This window comes from Macaca thibetana, chromosome 1 (assembly GCF_024542745.1).
Source record: "Macaca thibetana thibetana isolate TM-01 chromosome 1, ASM2454274v1, whole genome shotgun sequence".
Classification (NCBI taxonomy): Eukaryota; Metazoa; Chordata; class Mammalia; order Primates; family Cercopithecidae; genus Macaca; species Macaca thibetana.
This window is the reverse complement of record NC_065578.1, coordinates 132,800,255-132,820,292: the sequence shown is the minus strand read 5'-3', so window position 1 is coordinate 132,820,292 and position 20,038 is coordinate 132,800,255. Positions and strand designations below refer to the sequence as shown.

The window sequence follows — 20,038 nt, the reverse complement described above, 5'->3', positions numbered from 1 at the left end:
CTGATTTAGAGTTTGTGAATAATTAAATTCCCTTTGAGATGAATATATATAGGCCTGATGCCAACCCTCATGTGGTTTGTTCCCTCATTTATCGTTTCAGTAAAAGGCGTCAATTTCTATGGCCCTAAGAGTGAGTTTGTGGTGAGCGGTAGTGACTGTGGGCACATCTTCCTCTGGGAGAAATCATCCTGCCAGATTATTCAGTTCATGGAGGGGGACAAGGGAGGCGTGGTGAGTATGGTATGCTGAGCTGGCTGGCTCCCTAATCTCTCCAGTCATTAAGGTAGGTTTTAGCAGGGACACTGAATTCTGTGACTACATAATACCATGTTTTAGAGGTCCAACCAGCCATAAAAGGCTAGTTAGCCTGGGGGTGCTGAGTTTTTGATGGAGTATTTTCTTCCTGTTCCTATCTTCTGTCCCTGTAAAGCACAGTTTATTGAGACAAGAAAGGGATCTTAGGGAAGAACCTCTGTCCTGTCCTGAGTGATGTAACTTATCTCTAGGCATGCACCTTTTCCAAATGAAAAAGTGTTAGCGTTCAGGGCACACCCTCCTACACAAGGCTAAAGATTTCTCTATGTCTCTTCCCTTTAAACTAAACTAAGTAGTGATCTTGGCTGGATCTTAGATCAGCAGATAAAAACTATAAAGAGCATTTTTTGGACAGTTGGGAAAATTAGAATATGGTTTATACATTAGATAACATGGTATTCAGTATTACATTTATTTGATTTGATTACTTATGTAGGAGAATATTCTTGTACTTAAGATATACATGTTGAAGTATTTAGGGGTGAAGTGTCATGCTTACATTCAAATAGGTAACAAACACATATAAATGTGTATATGTAAGGAGAAAGCAAATGTAATTTTTTTCTAGTAGTTGAGCAGTCTGCTTGCTGTATAACCCATGATCATATCATAGTCTGCCTGTCCTTTGAGTTCTGCAGACCTCTGTGGAGTTAGGTCAAAAAGGAAGAGTGAGAATCGAGTTAGGGAATGAAGAGCCATCAGCTCTCTAGATGTATCTGGTTAACCTTATCTTTTTTTTTTTTTTTTTTTTTCATTTTTGAGACCTAGAATTAGGAAAGAGTTCAATTGCTTTCTGTTACAAGGTTTTTGGACCACAGGAGATGGAAAGACAGTTTGAAAGACTAAATTATACTGATTGCCTAGAATAGTCTGGTTACCCAAGACCTCTAAGGAATGACTGAGACAGCTTAGTCTCTCTTCCTTTTTATTCCTTCTTAGCTGTGGGGAACTTTACAGAGCCTAGCCATCTCTTGATGAAGTTTTTTTCAGAGAGTGGTTTTAGAATTTAGAATGGTTCCTTGCAATCAGGATCCCATTCCTTATGTTTTTCTTGCCCTGGTATGAGGGTATTTCAAATTTTCTTCTGGTTTCCTCTAAATTTTGGGGACCTGGGACCTGCATAGATCTAGGGTTTTTATGGTTTGAATACAAATGGAGAGGAATCTAGAAGTTCAAGATGTGTCTCACTCTTCCCTGCTTCATTTCCTACTCTTCCATAGGTCCCCCTGTGTCATCTGCAGTGAACAAACCCAAAACACTTGAGTCTTAATGGGAATTATGCAATAGGCATTTAGAGAAAGGAAGTCAGAAGGGGCCAGTGAATTTTTTCTTGACATAAGCTATTGCCTTGCATTCTGTTCCAGAGAGATGCAGGGCTGAATGCCCTCTGCCAGGCCAGCATTTGTCCATTCTCCAAAAGCATTCTGCAGGCCAGTTTGCTTTTAGCTCAGCCAATGCCAGGGTTTGATGATTAACCCATTTGCCCAGGTGAGGAAGGCATTTACTTGGGATGGGTGGGCCCTAGGCCTAAGTTTTAGTGGTCCTAAGAGTAAATAAGTAGAATAAGAGATATAGAGGCTACCCCTGAAGCAAATTTCCTTACATATTCTTGTCTCTGTGTAAGCTGAATGATCGATGTGGTCTTTTACTTGGCTCCCTCTGTTCTGTTTTTGGTCCTAATTTTCCAGCAGTGGGGGTCACCAGGCACTAGTTTCAATGTAGTAGACTCAGCAGTTCTATATCATGCAAATTGTAAATGTAGAGTAGAATGTAATTGTAACGTAGAATGTTAGAACCAAAGATCTTAGAAGTTATTTTCTAACTTGCCCAGATCTCCTGACTCTGATTTGAGGATCATTTCTTTGTTCCCATTCAGCTTCACAGGGACAAGAATGGGGGGTGGTATCAGAGGACAGCCCCTTAGTCTCCCAAGAGCACTTTGATGCTTGATCCCATTCTCTACATTCCCCCAGCCCAGTCATCTAAGGCCAGAGCTCTTTTCTCTGCTCAGGCATTATTGACAGGATAAGTCCTGGCATTCAGACAGGTCTGGTGAAGTGACCAGGTACTCTGGCCCAGAAGTTCTCTGTCGGCTCCCCCCGCAGGCTCCAATTCAGGTACTGTATGTTATTCTCTTGTTCCTCTTGCCACTGGCTTTTTCCTTAGTCTTAAGTTCCAAGGAATTGTTCCCCTGCGCTTTTTTATTTTGCTGACTTATTCAAGCAGAGCTAGCTCAAAGAGTACAGGTCTGTAACAAGGGCTTATTAGGAGATAGATGAAAAAGTTCAGGTTTGTATGTGTAAGTTGTCCGTTACTAGAGATAGATATTATTCCAGGCATTGAACTGCACTGCCTAAAACAGCCCAAAGATAAACTTCACAATAGGCTGATATGTGGAATGGGAGGAGATAAAGAACGAGGTTTCTGTTTTATTCATAAGCTCAGTCTTAGCTTCAGTCTTTTCTGAGCATTTGTTTATTTGTAAGATGGAGTCAAAGTAAGTGGGAAGTCTGTAGGTCAGCTCTGTTTTCCATGCCTGCCCTTGACTTATCCTCAGCTGCCTGTGCAGGTGAGGCAGGGGAGGTGGTTGGTCCAGAGAGAACTAAAAGAAGTTATTTTCTTGGACTATATGGCCAGCTGCAAGGCAGGGTGCCTTTCCTATGTGTTCCTCCTTTCACTAAAAGACTCAAAATGCTTTAGCAGCTAGATCTGGAACTAACTCTTTTGGATGGGGTAGGAACTTCCCTGCCCTTCCCTTAGGGAAGCTCATGTTTCCAAGTCAGACAGCAGGGGGCATGGGTGCCTTTCGGACAGAAGGAAACTGCCTAAGCTAGAAGGCCTTCCTGCTGTAGTTTATTTCTTTTGCCTTGTTCAGTGAATTTACCCAGAGGGTGGCTGAGATTGAGGCTATGGGAGCCCCAAGAAGCTGCTTTATTTTAATGTGCTGCCTTATAGCTGAGCCTGTTGTGCTCAGGGCAGGTAGTAGGATGCTTCCCCTGGGATGTGCAAGGTTCTCTCAAGCAGACATGAGCCTCCATCACTCCCACCACTCCCTGCAACTCAGCCTCCTCTTCTCAGCCTGTGCCTTCCTCCAGTTCTAGTAAACAGTGCCAAATGAATGTAGTTGTTCTCCGACTCTTCTCTGGGGGTTCATTGGCAGCTGCTGCTTGCTTCATTTTTTAAAATTTATTTGCCATTTGGTGAAAGCCACTGAGATGGTTTTTTCCAGCCTTGGGCAAGTTGGAGCTTTGGAATCTGGAATGAATGAGGTCATCTGGATTTCATTGTCTTATGAAGCCAGCAGTAAGCTTGGGCAGTCCACTCACCCATCCCTAGGGCCGTATCTGGGGATGAAGCCACCCCTGACCTAAACATAGGAAATGATTGATGTGCCTGGTCTTATACCCAGTCTGTGTCTGGTTTCTCTACCCCCAGTGCCCTTTGGCTTAGGCTCAGGATGGGTGGGCCTCCCTTCCCCAGCAGCTGCATCAGCCCTGATCAAGGGCAATTATTTGGCTCAAGGTGAGTAGTGGTTTTTAAACCCTACTCCCACACACTACTGAGTCTGTTTTCCTTTCTTCCTGACCAGGTAAACTGTCTTGAGCCCCACCCTCACCTGCCTGTGCTGGCAACCAGTGGCCTAGACCATGATGTGAAGATCTGGGCACCCACAGCTGAAGCTTCCACTGAGCTGACAGGGTTAAAAGATGTAAGTGGCTGACTGCAGAAGTTATTTTCTTTCTGCTTATCCACATACTGTTGATTCTTAATTGTCATAGGGAGGAATAACTTGCTGCCCAGTTCTTTAAAGGCACTGCTCTAACACCCTCCCCAACATTCCTGTAATTTCCTCTGTGGGAATAGTCCTGCTCCAGGGGGCAGCTGTGAAGTAGCACTAATTTGTAATAGGATGGGGATAAGGAGCATCTTTAAGAATTATTCTATATTAAAGCCTGCTACCTTTGCAGCAGCTGAACCTAGGGCATCGTTTCCTAATCTAATGTAGCTCCACTTCAACTTAACGGTTAGCTTTTATTGGGGTAGAAGATCAGCCTTCTTGATCAGGTCCCGGGTTCCTCTTCATTGCTGCCCCCTCTTCCCAACCTTTTTGGATTCCAGGTGATTAAGAAGAACAAGCGGGAGCGGGATGAAGATAGCTTGCACCACCCTGACCTGTTTGATAGTCACATGCTGTGGTTCCTTATGCATCACTTGAGACAGAGACGCCATCACCGGGTAAGCTGGGGTTGGAAATGAGTTCCCAAGGGAGTGACCCTCTTAAGAGGGCTAAAAAGTTCCAGAGTAGTGACTTTAAGGAGGAATCAGGTGATCTTGGTTGGATTTCCTATCCATTGTCCTCTATCCCCATCAGATCCCTGATACAGCCTTGGAAGAGACATCAGCAGAAAAGGGTGGTATCTACTCTTGTCCATTGCCATCCATGTGTAATCCTATCTTCATAAAGGCAAAGGCTGGAGGGTGGAGGAGGGAACTGAGAAGAAATAACAAGTCTCGGTGTGACCCTTCTATTTTTCCTCTTATGCCAAAAGAGGCCTAGTTCAGGGGTTGGCAGACTGGCAGTTGGCCTGCTGCTGGTTTTTGTAAATAAAGTTTCATTGGCTTGCAGCCACACCCATTCTGTGTATTGTCTGTGGCTGCCTTCACGCTACAATGAGTTGAATAGTTGTAATAAAGACCATATAGACCACAAGTCTAAAATATTTACTATCTGGCCCTTTAAGAAAAATTCTGCTGATCTCTGGCCTAAAGCATCTATATTCTAGCTAAGACCTAACAGGCTTGTCCTTGTTCCATCCAGGGAAGTTACTAACAAGCCTTTCCCATCCACAGCGCTGGCGAGAACCTGGGGTTGGGGCCACAGACGCGGACTCTGATGAGTCTCCCAGCTCCTCAGACACATCGGACGAGGAGGAGGGCCCTGACCGGGTGCAGTGCATGCCATCTTGAGGCCTCATACCTAGGTGGGGCAGGCTGGGGCTGCCAATCTGATCCTGCCTGGGCAACCCTTTCCTGTCCCAGGTCCTACATTCAGCAGAAACGCACTTTGGACTTTTTGCTTTAGATAAAAGAAAGACATCCCAGGAGAAGGACAAACCAGAGGAGTGAACCAACAGAGTACCTAGGAATGGGAGTTGACCCCTGGAATGGGGCTCCATGGAGAGGTGCATAGGACTCAGTAGAAATGGCCTCTCCCCAAAGCCTCTTTTTGAGAGGAGAGGGAAGCCTATTTTGTTAACTGGTTTGGGATAGGGAATGGGGTTTCTTTTTCTTTAAGCTCCCTTGTTTGTTGGGCAGGGGGGGTGGGTAGAACAACTGGCTATTCAGTACCAAGGGGCCAGAGTGGAGGGCAGGAGTGCCACTCTCTCTTTGGTTTAGGTTTTTGACCTTTTCTTCCTTTGTTTTTTAAAAGTATATGACAGTTGATTATTCCCCCCCTCAGCAACCCCATCCCAGAATCCTATTTTCCTGGGAAGTCCTTAAAGCCCCTAACCATCCCACACTCTTCACTTTCCTATCCACCTTATTCATTCTTTGTACTTATCACAGTGTTTTGCACTTGATTACATATCCTTCACTCTCTTCTCTTCATCCCATCACCCCCTAATACGTCAGGTGAGGGAGGTTGGGGAGAGGTGGAAGAGGGGCAGACGTGAAGGAAGAATAGGAAGGATGTTACCTCTTCTGTTATTTTTTTAAAAAACATTGTTTGGTGGCAGCAATCTCCCTGTCCCTATCACTGTTAGAGGCCTAATTTTATATCTATAAATATATTAAAAAGCAAGTCAAACTTGGATGTATCAAGGTAAAATTATTGTCAAAGTTTAAATACCTATATATTCTCTATGAATGCAATAAAGGGACTTAAGAGTGAACAAGAGTAATGGTGTGGAGGTGACACCTGGGGTCAGTTTACCTCTGTGTATGGTCACTAGAGATTGGGACTTACCCTTTAGGTTTTTGGAGGTTCGAGAATGGAAGGATCCTCATTTCTGCCCTTCCTCGTTCCCTGCTTTGGTGTGGGGGTTGGGAAAACCAGGAAATTCCTCTCAGCTCTTTGCCTCAGATCTCCTACCTCTCCTTTAGTCTTGTAGGGGGTTCCAAGGATGGCTCTTCTAACCAGAGGCTGGCCTGTCTTTAAAACTTAAAATACTTTAGGGTGGTGCCACCACTGCAGACTATTGTGGTATTTTGTGTGACAGAAGACACGTACACACACACCACACACATACACATACACACACTCTCTCTCTGTCTCTCTTACCTTTAGCTGCTTGATCTTTAAGCCATCCAACTTGATGCCAGTTCCCTTCTTCATAGAAGAGTGAAGGGAAAGACTTCCTTGGTTTGACTTAAACCTTGTCCACCTCTTGATATTTTAGGATTGAGGAACAAGTCATTAATCTAAGGACTGATTACAGTGGCTGGAGCTTGGGCACTTGTCTTATCACTGGTCACTGAGTCTGAAAGTCCCAGCTGAATTCTTGCCTTTAAGTGCTTTTGCTGCTATTTTTTTGCCCCCAGTTTCCACAAGATCCAATCAAGAATTCTGTATCCTGGGACAGTCAGATTCTACTAAATCAGGCCAGGAAGGAGGGGAAAAGAGTGAGAGAATGGTATTCCCAGACACTTCTTCCTCCTGCCCCTTTTCCCAGCAGCTCTCAGACCAGATGTTGGCTGCTGTACTTATTCCCTGAGGTAGGGAATGTGTGATTGAGTGGTCTGTGTTCCTATTGCTGGTGGGGTGATAGGGTGGGCTAAAAACCATGCACTCTGGAATTTGTTGTATTTTCTCCCAGTAAAGCTTTTCTTCCCCCTGACTGCTGCTCTGTGTGGTATGTGGTCCATTTATTCACAATGGATGGTTTTTGCTCCTACTAATGTAGCTACCCCTCTCATTCTGCACATGATACAGTGTTAGAAAGTCCATTTTGGGAGACCCGTATTTCCAGTGCTTGGGCTCCAATTGGAGACTGTTGGAAGTAGGATACGCTCCATTTAGCTCAGTGATACTTAGGAGATTGGGTGGGGTGAGGGTATACACTCGGGGTATTTTCCCAGCCCTTGTTCTGGGGCATAAATATTGTTCCCCCTCCCTTCCCAGTGATTCAAAGGCTTCAAAATCCTCGTCACTCACAGAAATTTTAAAATCAGTTAGTTACAATACAATCAATCACCTTTATTCCAGGTTAGAACAAGGCCGTGCACACTGCAGACAGAAGAGCACAAGATAGGGGCAATCTCACAGCAATATAAGGAGTGGGTGGGCAGGTTAGTCTTTTTAGATTATTTTGCCTTACAGAGAAACTACTAGACTCTGCTGAAAATAACCCTGTCTCTCTTCTCCCATTTCTTCCATAAGAAAGGCTCCTTATTCTCTCTCTTTCTAATGTAACATATCCCAAATGGAAGGACAGTTTATGCTCATTCCTCCCACCCAATTCTACAAGTATCTCTCTCTTCTTAAGGGAGAAGCCAGACAGGGAAAGGGAGACTTGGGAAGGTCCTTTAAGGCAAAACTGTGGAGTCCTAGAGGTGTGTGTGTTAAGGCAGGTGTCTGCAGCAGTGGCCAGAGGGGCAGGACACGCTAGGCTGGGCTAGGAGTTAAGAATACTGTCTAACCAGTCTGGCTTCTTCCTTCTTCCAGCAGCCAGCCCTCCCCTCCCATTAAAGTTTTACTCTCACATCCTGAAAGCTCCTAACTTCAACTTTGTCTAAATAGTCTCTGAGACTGCATGTGAATTAAATGTTTTTTGAAAAAGCTTTCTTTTTTGTTTGGACTATGTAGCAATTTGATTCTGCCACTCCCTTCACTGTGGCATTCCCCTCCCGCCCCCGCTCTGGCCTAGACAATAAGTTAATGCTAGACACCACAAAAAAGGGCAGACATGGCAGTGCAGTTTTAATATACATATATGTAGAATATATATGTACACACAGTTAGCACGGTCAGGGTGGGGAGGGGCATCTTGGGGTAGGCAGGAGGCTGGGGTCACTCACTGTACTGTAGTGATGTGGCTAGGAGGTGTTCACAAGCCCAAGGGGCCAGGATATCTAGTAAAGAAGGGTTTCCTAAGTCCCTTCCTGGATTGAATTGGGGTGGGGATCAGTGCAAAGGAAAACACTGTAGTTAACTTCTCTTCTTTCTGGCTTGGGATGTTCTTCACCAAGGAGAGAGGGAAGGTTGCCTGTAATAACCAAGTTGGGACCCTATAGATGGTGGGGTCAGGATGCAGGTTAAAACCTAAGGATCTCATTCCTCAACCTCCCTAGGTTTAGAGTACAACAGTCTGAGTAGGAACAACTGAGTGGAAAAGGGGCTCCCCTCTCTCTGCCCTCATCCCCATCTCAGGCTCAGTGGTACATGTTCCCAGCACAGTCTCTCCAGAGTACAGGTGGGTGGGGGCATCTAATGCTGGCTGCTCCATGGGGTTTGATCTTAGGGGCCAGGAAAGGATCCCTGGCTCATACCTATGCTAGGCCCATGAGAGGCAAAAAAGGGACCTGCTGGTACTCAGGAAACAGCTAGTCCAGCACAGGAGTACAAACAGGGAACTCTGGCTTTTCTTTGCCCCTTCCAGGTGGGGGTTGAGTGGCCTCTTTGCCTTCCCTCCCCACTGCTTTTCCCTGGATCCACCTACCTCTCCCATACCTTACCCCCATGTCAGCTCCTCAATGTAGGAAAATGCAGGTCCTTTCTGCTTCCACACTTTAAAGATATGGGGGGAGAGTGGAGGAAAGGGAAGTAGGAGGAATGTGCTGATTTCTATTTGCATAGAAATAGCCCCCACCTCCTCCTAAAGTGGGGAAACTCAGCCCCCTCCCCTAGCCCCTGACCCCCATCCCCTTAAGAAGAGGAACTAGATGAGCTAGACATATAGACAGACAGCCAGAGCGTGCGCACACGCACACACACGCGCACAGTAAGGGGGTTAGGACCAGGTTAGTAAGTGGGTAGATGGTGGGTTGCCCTTGCCCCCTCCCCTGGAGGATGGGGGAAGGGAGTGGTCTGATGAAGGTCCAACCTTCCTCCTCTTCCTCCCCCTTGCTCAGGCCTTCTTCGGTGGGGGAGCCAATTTGATGATCTCTTCCTCAGAGGGCTGCCGGATAATGTCTGGGGACAAAAAGGGATGTGTCCAGGGACAGCAGTATGGGAGATGCCAGGCAGGCCCATTGGGCATCTGCCTCCACTCTCCCAAAACTCAAGTACTCCAAGGATAGTCAACGGGACGAGGCAGAGGTGCAGCTAGTTAAAGGAGTGGCCTCTTACCTTTGTACTTCTTGGCACTGGGGATACGGGTTAGCTTGGTGTCCAGCTCATCCTCCTCAGAGATCTTCAGCACACGGGTTCTATAGTCAACCACCATAGTGAGGAGGTCAGGACGGCGGGAGATCTCAAAGATGTGCTCAATGTAGGAGAGGTTGTCTGGAGGAAGGCAGGAGATAGGGTCAGAGCTAGGCTGTAGAGGTCAGCTTCCCCCACTCCACCAGACTAGGGACCTGGAACCAAAGCTGAGTTGCTGACATTGGTTATGGGAGGGTACAACACTGGAAGAAGAGGGGCTACTAATCCAGTAAAAGAAAGCTAAGGCACCCAAACAACAATACAGGGGACTGTTTGCAGGAGGGACAGATAATTGGTCAGTGAAGTTTCTAGACTGTGGTTAGAATGAGGGGTTTAGCTTGGATACTAGCTCCCATATGTTGTGGGGAGGGGACAAAAGAAAAACTTGACTTCCAGATACCCCATCCCCACCCCCATCCTTTTCCACTTTCCATCCAAGTAAGTATAAGAATTTGCTGACAGCACTTGTAGGACCAACAGAGTGGAATCTCTAGGCAACCCAGGAGAGAATCTGGGCCTGGTGAGAAAGGTTATTCTAAATGAGAGAAGGTATGGACACCACCAGAAGGATGATGTCCATGGCTTGGCCAATTTCAGGAGATTATAGATGCCCTTAGACCTTCTTCCCTGGCTCCTCCCCTCTGACTGTTGCCATAGTCTTAACTGTAACATGTCCTCCTTTATACTTTCTCCCTGCCAGCCACACAGCAGTCAGAATAGTGTATCTGAAGGGCTCTGAGTTCACTCACCTCACCTATCCAATACCCAGGCTCTCTACAACACAGTCTTACCCTTACCTTCCCAGCCATTTCTAAACACCCTGCATCCTAGTCAAGCCAAGCAGGACTGCTTGCATTTCCAAACACACTAGATACTCTGTGACAGTGTTCCTCTGCCTGACATGCCCTCCTTTGGATCTTGCCTTAGAAATCCCACTCACCTTTCAGGGCCATCTTAAACACCAATTCTTCCCTAAAGCCTCCAGCTGTGTGGGATTAGTCTAATCCATAGACCCCACTCCCCAAGCAGTAGTCTCTCAAAGTGGATAAGAAAGTGTTAGAACTTGTAGTTTTAAATTTTACCAGTTTTTAAAAAGTGCTTAACAAAGATTAGTATTACTATTTACCAGATGAGATTACACTTCGAGTTCTCCCCTTATTCAAGTATTCTTCTATTTTTATTGTCTAGAATTCTTCCCAATTTTTGTCACTTAAAATTTTACTATTGTTAGATTGTTTTTACGTTCTGTTGTGTATGTGATAATAGCACAGGAGTATTTGAATAACGTTTTTTACTGATGAGGGGCACAATGAAAAATGTCTAAGGCCCCCATACTCTTAGAGCACCTCTCTTCTGCCTTGCTATAGAGGGGTAAACATTGTGGATGTAAGAGCTTTGAGCTCATCTCTGTTTGCTGAATGAACTGAGCCTGAAAGACTGATGACAGGACCCCTGTGCTCCCCTCCCCCACCTTTGTCCAGCTTGTTGTGGCTCTCCAGGAAGCTAAACCAGGCACTGCCAGTAGTGATCTCCTCACTCTTTTCGCTGGGGATGTCTTCCTTGCAGGCCGACTTGAGCTGTTCTAGATCTTCAAGGGTGATGTTATTGGTCAGGTCTTGCAGGAGGGTCCCGTACTCAGCCATGACTGGGGTTGGGAGGCAACAAAGGAATAGGAGTTGAGCTTAAGGTACGGAGTCTGGTTTACTCCCCGGCACTACCCTCCTACTCCCCACTCTGCCGTACCAGGCATGTGCCTGGAACATGGAGGCTGGAGGTGGCTAGGGCTGAGGGAGAAAAGGAAGACCTAGGGGAGGCGGTCAGGGTAGACGGGATGCTAGGAGCCAGGCAGGAGCCTAGAGTGACAAGTCATACCTCCTTCCCCCCACCATCTTTTTCTTCTGTTTTCCCCCTCTAACAGTAACCCTGGCAACAGTTCCCTTGACTGAGGAGGCGGTTACCATAGCAACCTGCTCCCGACTTTCTCACCCGCTCTCTCCAAGTCCCCCCCCCAGAATCGCCCCACCCACTTCCAACCCCTCCCCATGTCAGGGAAAAAAAACTCCAAAACAACCAGGGCGAGGCTTGCTGTGGCAATGAGAAGCTGAAAAGGAGCTGGAGGGTTTGGTAGGAGGTTGTGTGTTCTAGCTTCCCCATTCTGCCTTAGAGGCAAAGGGGTCCCTCACTTCAACTCCCCGCCACTCCACTAATGACTCATTTTGGATGGATGCCTAGTTGCTTGGTCCAGTGGTTCCTTGGCCTCTCCATGCTAGCCTTGTATTCAGTCATTAGGGCTCGAGGTGGGGGAAGCAAGGACCACCCCCACCTTTGTGGAGCCCATTTTCTCCCCTGATGGTTACCAGGCCCCCACTCAGCTCTCTCCTACCCTTTGTGCTGTGCCTGCAGCCCCCATGCCCAAGAATACCAAGTGACTGGCTCTGGCCCCCTGCCCAGTTCCCAGGCTGGCTGGGTGGTGGAGGGAGGGGACTTTAGATGCGGCTTTGGGAGAATGGCAAAAGGGGACTGCCCCCTCTTCTTGCATCAACATCCTACTGGCACTACCTTCAGCATGGTCTGATGAGATCAGCAAGGCCAGATCTCACCTAGGCCTTCACCCCATCCCTCTTTCGTGATCCTTAGGTGAGAAGTAGAAAACATTCAAGGCCTTCCTTCCACTAAGATAGGAACTGTGGCTAAGACAGAAGAAAGAAGGTCAGATATTTGAATGAACTTTCTGGATTTCATAAAATGTGACACTAGTGGGTGAGCTCAAAAATGGAACTTATTTCCACAATGAGTATCTGTTTTCTTTTAGTCAGAAAAGTAAAGCATGTTTTAAAAAGTAAATTGTATCATAAACACACTGTATGCGACTAGACCAAGGGGTGGGCAAGCAGCAAGATGACCTCGTCCCTGACTGAGGCTGCCCGCAAATCACCCCAGCATTAGGCTGGGAATGTGGCAAAGGGGCCTGGTTGACACACTCCCATTTTCCTTCCTTCTTGCTCTACTGCAGGGGAACTGAGATTGGCATGGTGATCACAAAATAAGAGATGCGGACCCAGAAGTCCCCATTCCCAGCCCCCTACTTGGACCAGAATAAACAAGCCTCCCTTGGCGGCAGGCACCGTGACACAAACAGACAATGAGCCAGACAGCAGGGCTACCATGACCCCCGCAAGAAACAGGCAGTCATAGGCATGCTCAGTTGCACACCCAGGTGCAACCAGACAGAAGGGCCCAGCAGTGGCCCTGCCAGGCCGGGCCAGGAACAATGCTCTCTGACTGTCAGCACCAGGAACTGTCTCTGTCTTGAAATCTAGGTCACAGCAGCAGGCTCTGGAGCCCAACCCCCCTCACTCCACTGATAATCCAAGGACAGAAGGAGGGGGATACGGGTGAGGGGGATGATGGGGAGGGGACTAGAGATGGAGATAAGAATGGGTTGGGGGGTGTGAGTAGAGCTGGAAGGGAAAGCGCAGCAGGAGACAAGACCCTGCCCCAATGGAGGAAACTCTGGGGTCAAGCCCTTAGCTGGAAATGGGGCAGGATTGGGGGTTATACTTCCCTGCTTTCATATGGAAGGAGAGTTTGTAAATATTACAGATCCTGCAGGAGGAAAGAGTGCACGCGTGCGTGCGTGTGTGTGTGTGTGTGTGTGTGTGTGTCGGGAGGAGTTAAGATTTAGGGCTTTGAATCTAAAACAGATCTACAGAGGAGGTAGGCGGGAAGAGATTAATGTGTGTAACACACTCACCCACAAAGACTTGGGGGCAGTGGGTAGGAGCTTTCTAAGAGAGTGAAAAATACAAAGAGGCCCGTAAGAGAGACGAGGTTAGGAATGTTAAAGTGGCAGAGGAGAAATGTGTGTGTGCTTGGATCTTATGGATGCTCATCCCTGGGTTGTGGGCACAGCTCTGGAGGCGGCAGTGGCTGGGTGTCTGTGGGTGTGTTTGGATGTTCCGGTAATGGAGGTGTATGTGCCAGCACTGGATATATGGCTGTGGGTGCACTGGCTGTGAGTATCTGTGGTGTGTGTTTTTATGTGTCTAAACCAGCCAAAAGCATGTGTAAGAAGGCATATAACCACAGGCTCACATCCAGAGGGGTGAGGGAAGCCTGCAGAATGGAGGAAGAGAGCTGGAGTTGGGAGACAGAAAGAGACTAAGGCTGCAAATGAGGCATGGGGGGGCGAGGGAGAGGAGAGCATACAGTCAACTATAGAAGGCTGTAACCTCAGCTCATCTGTTACTATGGCAACCTCAACTCTGGGTCCCCCCACCCCCCAGTCGTTAGGACAATGACACCACTAGATGAGAGGGGTGTGGGGAATGGTGAGTAAGAAGGGACAGAAAGGATAGGAGTAAGGCCCCCTGAGGGTACAAGGAAAGGCTGCCCTGTTGCCTCCCTTCTTGGAGAGATACATTTGCTTAGGCCTTAGTATGGCAGAAGCAAAGGGAGTGTTGTTTAGGGGAACTGCTGTCAATTCTCACTGATCAACTGTTGTACCTGGGCTGGTCTGGCCTGACCATGGTGGGGCTTGGCAGAGCTTGTTTCCTTCATCCTCCATGTCACTTTCCTCACCAGAGATTCAGATTTCCTTAGAGCCTGTGGAGAAATCTGCTCTCTGGGCTCTGAAAAATCCTCCTGATCTCTGGAGCAGTGCAGAGAGCTGCTCAGGGATCACCAGGCAGTCTGGGCGGAGGCCATTCTTGGGACAGGATACCAGGGCAGGAATCAGGAACCGGAGCCCTGGCTGCCAGGAAGTCAGTCCTCTTCCCTCCCAGCTTTCTGTGCTCTGCTCACCGCTTCCTCGCACCTTCCTTCCTTCCTGCCTCCCTCTCCTTCCAAGTTGGCCCCAGGCACAGCCCTGACAAAGGTCAAACCAACTGAGGATGCTGGGGAAGAGGGGCAGGAGGTAAGGACCATTATATACTGACCTTTTAGGGTGGGACAGGTGGGAGCTCCATGGGCACTGGGGTAAGAAGAGTCAGGCCCTGGGAGTGCTTTGAGAAGCCTGGCAATTGGGATAACCACCTGTGGAGGAGGTGGCAGCACCAAAAGAATTTCTGTGCATTTTGACATTAAGTCGTCGTAGATTATCCCTTCTCTCTAATGTTTGGTTCCAAATCCTCTGTAAATTCGAGAAGGAAGCCTGAAGATTAGGAGTTGCTGCCCCTCCCTCTTCCACATCTGTTGCAGCTGCCTAAGGCTAAGGGGAGGGGCCATCCCACACAGCTGCAAGGACCTAGAGGTCCCTGTATTGGGCAAGAGGGGACTCCCAGGCACTCAAGTCTGTCAGTCTTCTGCCTGAAGTTGGAAGTAATCATGGAGAGACAGAGGGGTTGGAAGGGAGAGAGCAGGGGTCCAGCTTTCCTCTTTTAAATTATATCTGGGCCCCAAATTCAAGCAGTCCTGTAGTTTATTTCCTTTAATATCATTCTCGATTTCTTCTTTAAGCTTTTTATCTAGCTTTGCCGGGGAGGAGGGGGTTGTCTTTATTCCTGTAACAAGGAAATTGAGGGTTCTGAGGCTCCAGGGTCAGCCTGGAAGTGACGAAAGGCAGGACATCTGGGGCCCAAAATGTTCAGTCCAAGAAGCAAAATGGATTACCTTCGGGCATGGGGACAGGGATTAGCCTTCAGCCTTTAGTCTAGAGAAGAGCTAGACCCAAGATGGGGCATCAGGAGATAGCTGGCACTGGATCAGGCAGGGCAGAGGAGGGCCGGCTGACGGTGAGGAGGGGAATGAGGCCTAGGACTCTCCCCAGACCATCTCTGTCTCCACTCTTCTGGTGTGGCACTCCCTGATTCTATTTCCATCTCTCTCCATCTCTCTCACTCTTCGTCATCCATTTCCTTTCTACTTCATCTTTCAGTATCTCTTTTCTTCCTTTCTATAGGCTTTCACCCCTTCTAGCATTTCCTACTCACCTATCCAACTTAGTCATAGCAATGAATACTTAGGACTCCTGGATCTGTGTTTCAGTGTCCCCATCTGAATACTCAGAGCTGCAATTAGGAAGGGGTGAGCATCCCTGCTACAAAACAGAGTAAGTTTGGTGGGAGTGGCTTGGAGATTCAGTGGTTGGCTGCCTACCAGCTGGTGAAGATATCCATCATGACATTGTTGGTGAGGATCTGTGTGAGCGAGTGAGGCGCTCTGATTCTGTGACCCTCTTCATGCATGATAATACATCCACACATGATGGGTACGGAATTGAGGAAGTAGGCAACCAGGGAAGCCTGCAGCCTAGGGCATCACTGGCAATTTCCCCAACGGAGTATTTAACCACAAAGGGAAGAGCAATTAAAGCTAATCGCTCTGACAGCCTGGGGCCCAGACACACATACCACTTTCCCTAACTCCCAGTGGTCTTCCCCCACCTTCATCCTCCCTAATTTGTTTAGTGCACTTTCAAGCACTTCTCACATTTCTCTGACCATCTCTCTCACTTCCTCCCTCTCCTTGGTTCCCTGACTATCTCTGGACCTCTCTGGAGATGTCTATCTGCTTCTCACACACATTCCTCTCATTCTCTCTCTGACGGGCTCCATTCTTGGCTGACTCATACCCATTCTTTTTCCTCTCCGTTTCTTCCACCCCCTCCTCCTCCATCCCTTGGCCACTCTTACCCAGAAACTAGCCATTCCCAGCACCCTAAGCCCTAACTGGACCCAGGAAGAGAGGCCACCAGAAGCCCCTACTCTCATTAGCCCGCAAAATCCTGTCTCCTTGTTTTAGAGGAATGAGACCAAGATTTTCTCCCATCTTTCCCCACTGTTAAAGAGGAACAATCTGAAGCCAGGGGCTGGGAAAAGCTGCCAGAAAATCAGGATGGATTTGGGGACAGTGGCCCTTTCTGTCCACTCAGCTGTCCTGTCGGACTGATGACTTGGAGCCCGCAGTTCAGAAGACTCCTCATGGGATGCCCCACCCCACAGAGTGGGGGTGTGGTGGGCGGCCGGATGCGTAGTGCAGGGACGTTTGTGATTTGGAGTGTGCTAGACTATGTGTATAAGTCACATGGGTGTGTGTCACTGTGTGTGCTGGCGTGCCTTATAGGTGTGCGTGTTTCCCTGTCAGTTTTGACACGGATTATATGAAATTAATAAGGGTTTTTACGTTAGATACATCACTCCTCTACACCCCCAGCTCCTCCTTCCCTCTGGACAAGCTTTCCACCAAGCCCACCTCTTCCTCAGGTGCAGTGGGCTGGGGGTGAGGGCACATGGAACCGAGACAGGGCTGGGCCGGGAGACCGCCAGCGGAGGCGAGTCCGAAGCCTGAGCGGGGAGGGAGGGGCGGGCGCTGGCCTGGCCAAGCCGGCTGGGCGGGAAGCAGGCTGCATCCTAATCCCCAGGCCCCGGTCCGACTCTCAAACTGCCGTTCAGCGTGGAATGGGCTGGCCAGAGCCACGCCGCCTCCAGCACACGCTCGGCGCTCAGGACGCACCGACCGAAGGACGGACCCCGTGGGGCCTGACACAAAGTGGACTCGTCCGGGGTCCCCACGCTCCCCGTCTGGCCCCGGTGTCCCAGATCGTTGCCCCTCCAAGCCTAGACCCCCAAATCTGCCCCTTCCCCGCGACATGTCTCCTCTCCGCCCCTCTCACCGCCTCTGGAGCTGAGCGCTCAGGGCGCGGGCACTCCTGAGTCCCCGGTTCCTGAGCAGCGTCCGGAACCTCCTCCTCGGCTCCCGCCGCCGCCGCCGCTTCTGCCGCCGCCGCCGCCTCTTCCGCCCGCGGAGCCAGAGCCCGAGCCCAGCGTCGCTCACTCCACCCGGCTGGCCGGTGATGTCAGAGCCGGGGAGGGGCGGGGGGCGGGGAATGGCGGGAGGAGGGGGAGGGAGGGGGAGGCAGGAGGGGGCGGGGGACAGAGGGGCTGGGGTTCTGGAAGACTCCTAGGATGGGGGACAGAATTGGGCGAAGGGCTGGAGCAGAGATGGTCTCTTCCCCCTGAACTGCGAAACAATTCTCATATTTAATTATTACCCAGTAGGGCACCCTCCTCCCCTTTTGACCTTTGGATGACCACGGGGCCTAGGACCCCTGGGAGGCACAGAGTAGGTTCGGTTTAGGGGTTTGGAAAGCCTTTGGGGGCTGGATTCTCTTAGCTGCTGGCTTTGATATTAGTAAAAACTTACTTCCTTGCCTTAAGGGTCAGGGGCGCAGTGGTAAATGACTGATCAGACTTATCCACATTGGGAGTGAGGGGTCCGGGCCACATGGGGTCTTGAGGAGCCCTGGATCTTCTCTTTCCAGGATGATGCCTGCAGGCCCTCTTGCATTCCTCTCACCTTTCCCAAACATGCCCCACTCCTGCCTTCCCCCTACCATGATGTAATTTTATTTTCTGGGGAGAAAAAGAGCAGCAGTGAGCTCAGCATGCAAATATAGACAACTTGCAAAGCCACACTTAGCTCTGTCTCCTAGCTCTGCCCCTCTGCCCAGGCCCAGTGTGGCAGCTCTCACTTCCCCTCTACCCCAGGGACTTTCCTCCCCCAGATTCTCAGCCAGACTGAAAAGAGGAAAGGAAGAATTGGAGAAGCATCTGTTTTCACCCCCATCTCTATAGCTTAAGGGGTCTGGTCTCAGTTCTGGGCAAGGTTTGGCTCTGGAAAGAAGTCTGACCCTGGGTAGGTCCTTTCTGCCAAGAACTCCAGCAGGCCCAGGTTGGGGGATTCCCCTCAGTGTTTGTGCCACTTCCAGGATCACCCCATCTCGCCTCAGTTCCTACCTGGCAGAAACTCCTCCAGAAACCTCAAATGAGCCCCTCCTTTCTCAGGTCTACACCACTCCTAGAAGAGGCTCAAGTTCCTGCTGCTCTGGATTTCATAGCCTTTCTCTGCTGTTTCCTCTCCCCAGCATTCCCTGTCACACCTAATCATTTGCCTTTGCATATATCATGTTTGCTCTGTGTTGTAGGGACAAAACCTATTTCGTTGACCCATCTTTGAGACTCATGTAGTTTCTAAGTGAAAGGCTCAGGTCTGGAGGCAACAAGACCCAGGGGCCTTGGGCTGCATGCTAGTTCCACCCCTTCCTTGGGCAAGTTATGTCTGAAAGCCTTAGTGCCCTCACCGGTCAGATGAGGGTGCCGATGCCTATTTCTGAGGGTTCTTCTGAGATTCAGAAATAGTAAGTCTCTAGGGACTGGCACAGATGGGTGCTTAAAAAATAGGAGCTATTATTTAGACCGGGGCCTTCCACTGACCTATGCTAGACAGTAAGCTCCACAATATTATTGTAATACTAGCTTAGCGCCCATACTACTATTAAACATTTATTAAATAGCGACAAGTTGGAATGAATACATAGTTTCTGCTTTCTACACCCCTGCCACCTTCTCCAGGAACACTTCCTGGACTTGTTTGTGGAGAGTGAAAATATATTTAATCTCAGGTCTCATCTTTCCATACTTAGAAATCCTCTAAGTCTCCCAGCAACAACTTTACACCTGATCCATGAGAAATAAAATGTTGGCTTGGCATGGTGGCTCACGCCTGTAATCCCAGCACTTTGGGAGGCTGAGGCGGGTGGATCACCTGAGGTCAAGAGTTAAGACTAGCCTAACCAACATGGTGAAACCCCATCTCTACTAAAAATACAAAAAAGTTAGCCAAGTGTGGTGGCGGGTGCCTGTAGTCCCGGTTACCCGGGAGGCTGAGACAGGAGAATCGCTTGAACCTGGGAGGTGGAGGTTGCAGTGAGCCGAGATCTCACTAGTGCACTCCAGCCTGGCGACAGAGTGAGACTCCATCTCAAAAAAAAAAAAAAGTGTGTATATATATATTCAAAATTATGGGCATCATCTCAAATATAAAATGTATATCTTTTATGGGCTTGTTTAGCTATTTGGCCCTCCCATCCCCAACCCCCTAAACTCCTTTTTGCTTACCCCAGCCTGGGCCTATTCTGGAAAAACTGTGGGTCCTTCTTGCCAAGACCTCCAGCAGGCCCAGGTCTGGGAGATCCCCATTGTATACATTATCTTCTCTCCATTCCCATGACCACCACTTGGGTCCATGTTCTCCCAACATCACTCCAATTATTATAACAGTCACTGATTATGGGTTGGGCTCCTTACCTCTGGCATCTCTATCATCTCCCCTCCCCATCCTGCTTATCACTACCAGATTAAATTTTGCCCTGCCTCCTCAGCTGGCAGGATTCAATTCAAACAGCTCTACAACCCAGCCCCATTATGCTTACCCAGCTTCATGGCCACAACTTGAATTTCTCTTCTTGTCTCTCTGGTCTCTGTGCCCCCAATATGACAAACACATCCTGCCAGTGCTTGAAATTTCCACTGACTGAAATGTCTCCTCCTCAGCTCCTTTGTCTGCAACCAAATCCCATTC

At 48.8% G+C, this 20,038-nt stretch overlaps 3 protein-coding genes across 15 annotated transcripts in view; 2 read left to right on the top strand and 1 right to left on the bottom strand.

The window, feature by feature from the left end:
• The window catches only part of DCAF8 (DDB1 and CUL4 associated factor 8), a 46,837-nt gene extending 39,686 nt beyond the window's left edge, over positions 1-7,151 (top strand). For 10 of the 12 annotated variants that reach the window (XM_050757721.1, XM_050757751.1, XM_050757741.1 and 7 more), the window contains 4 exons: positions 101-231; positions 3,905-4,024; positions 4,435-4,551; positions 5,167-7,151. In XM_050757721.1, the coding sequence (XP_050613678.1) occupies positions 101-231; positions 3,905-4,024; positions 4,435-4,551; positions 5,167-5,283 (485 nt within the window). In that variant the 3' untranslated portion in view covers positions 5,284-7,151. Of the gene's footprint in view, positions 1-100; positions 3,211-3,904; positions 4,025-4,434; positions 4,552-5,166 lie in introns of those variants that run through there. The other 2 variants (XR_007719305.1, XM_050757730.1) reach the window with 2 other exon arrangements.
• A 344-nt stretch (positions 7,152-7,495) lies between these two features.
• Positions 7,496-20,038, bottom strand: part of PEA15 (proliferation and apoptosis adaptor protein 15) — a 62,785-nt gene continuing 50,242 nt past the window's right edge. Inside the window, exons 2-5 of one of the 2 annotated variants that reach the window (XM_050759794.1) lie at positions 17,292-17,427; positions 11,151-11,324; positions 9,605-9,760; positions 7,496-9,448 (exon numbers count right to left, since the gene is read on the bottom strand). In XM_050759794.1, coding sequence (XP_050615751.1) covers positions 9,384-9,448; positions 9,605-9,760; positions 11,151-11,322 — 393 coding nt within the window. In that variant the 5' untranslated portion in view covers positions 11,323-11,324; positions 17,292-17,427 and the 3' untranslated portion in view covers positions 7,496-9,383. The remainder of the gene's footprint in view (positions 9,449-9,604; positions 9,761-11,150; positions 11,325-17,291; positions 17,428-20,038) is intronic. The other variant, XM_050759803.1, reaches the window with a different exon arrangement.
• TAGLN2 (transgelin 2) overlaps positions 13,857-20,038 on the top strand; it is a 297,175-nt gene continuing 290,993 nt past the window's right edge. The window contains exon 1 of the mRNA XM_050759521.1: positions 13,857-13,866. The gene's annotated coding sequence lies outside the window, so the exon portion shown is untranslated. The remainder of the gene's footprint in view (positions 13,867-20,038) is intronic.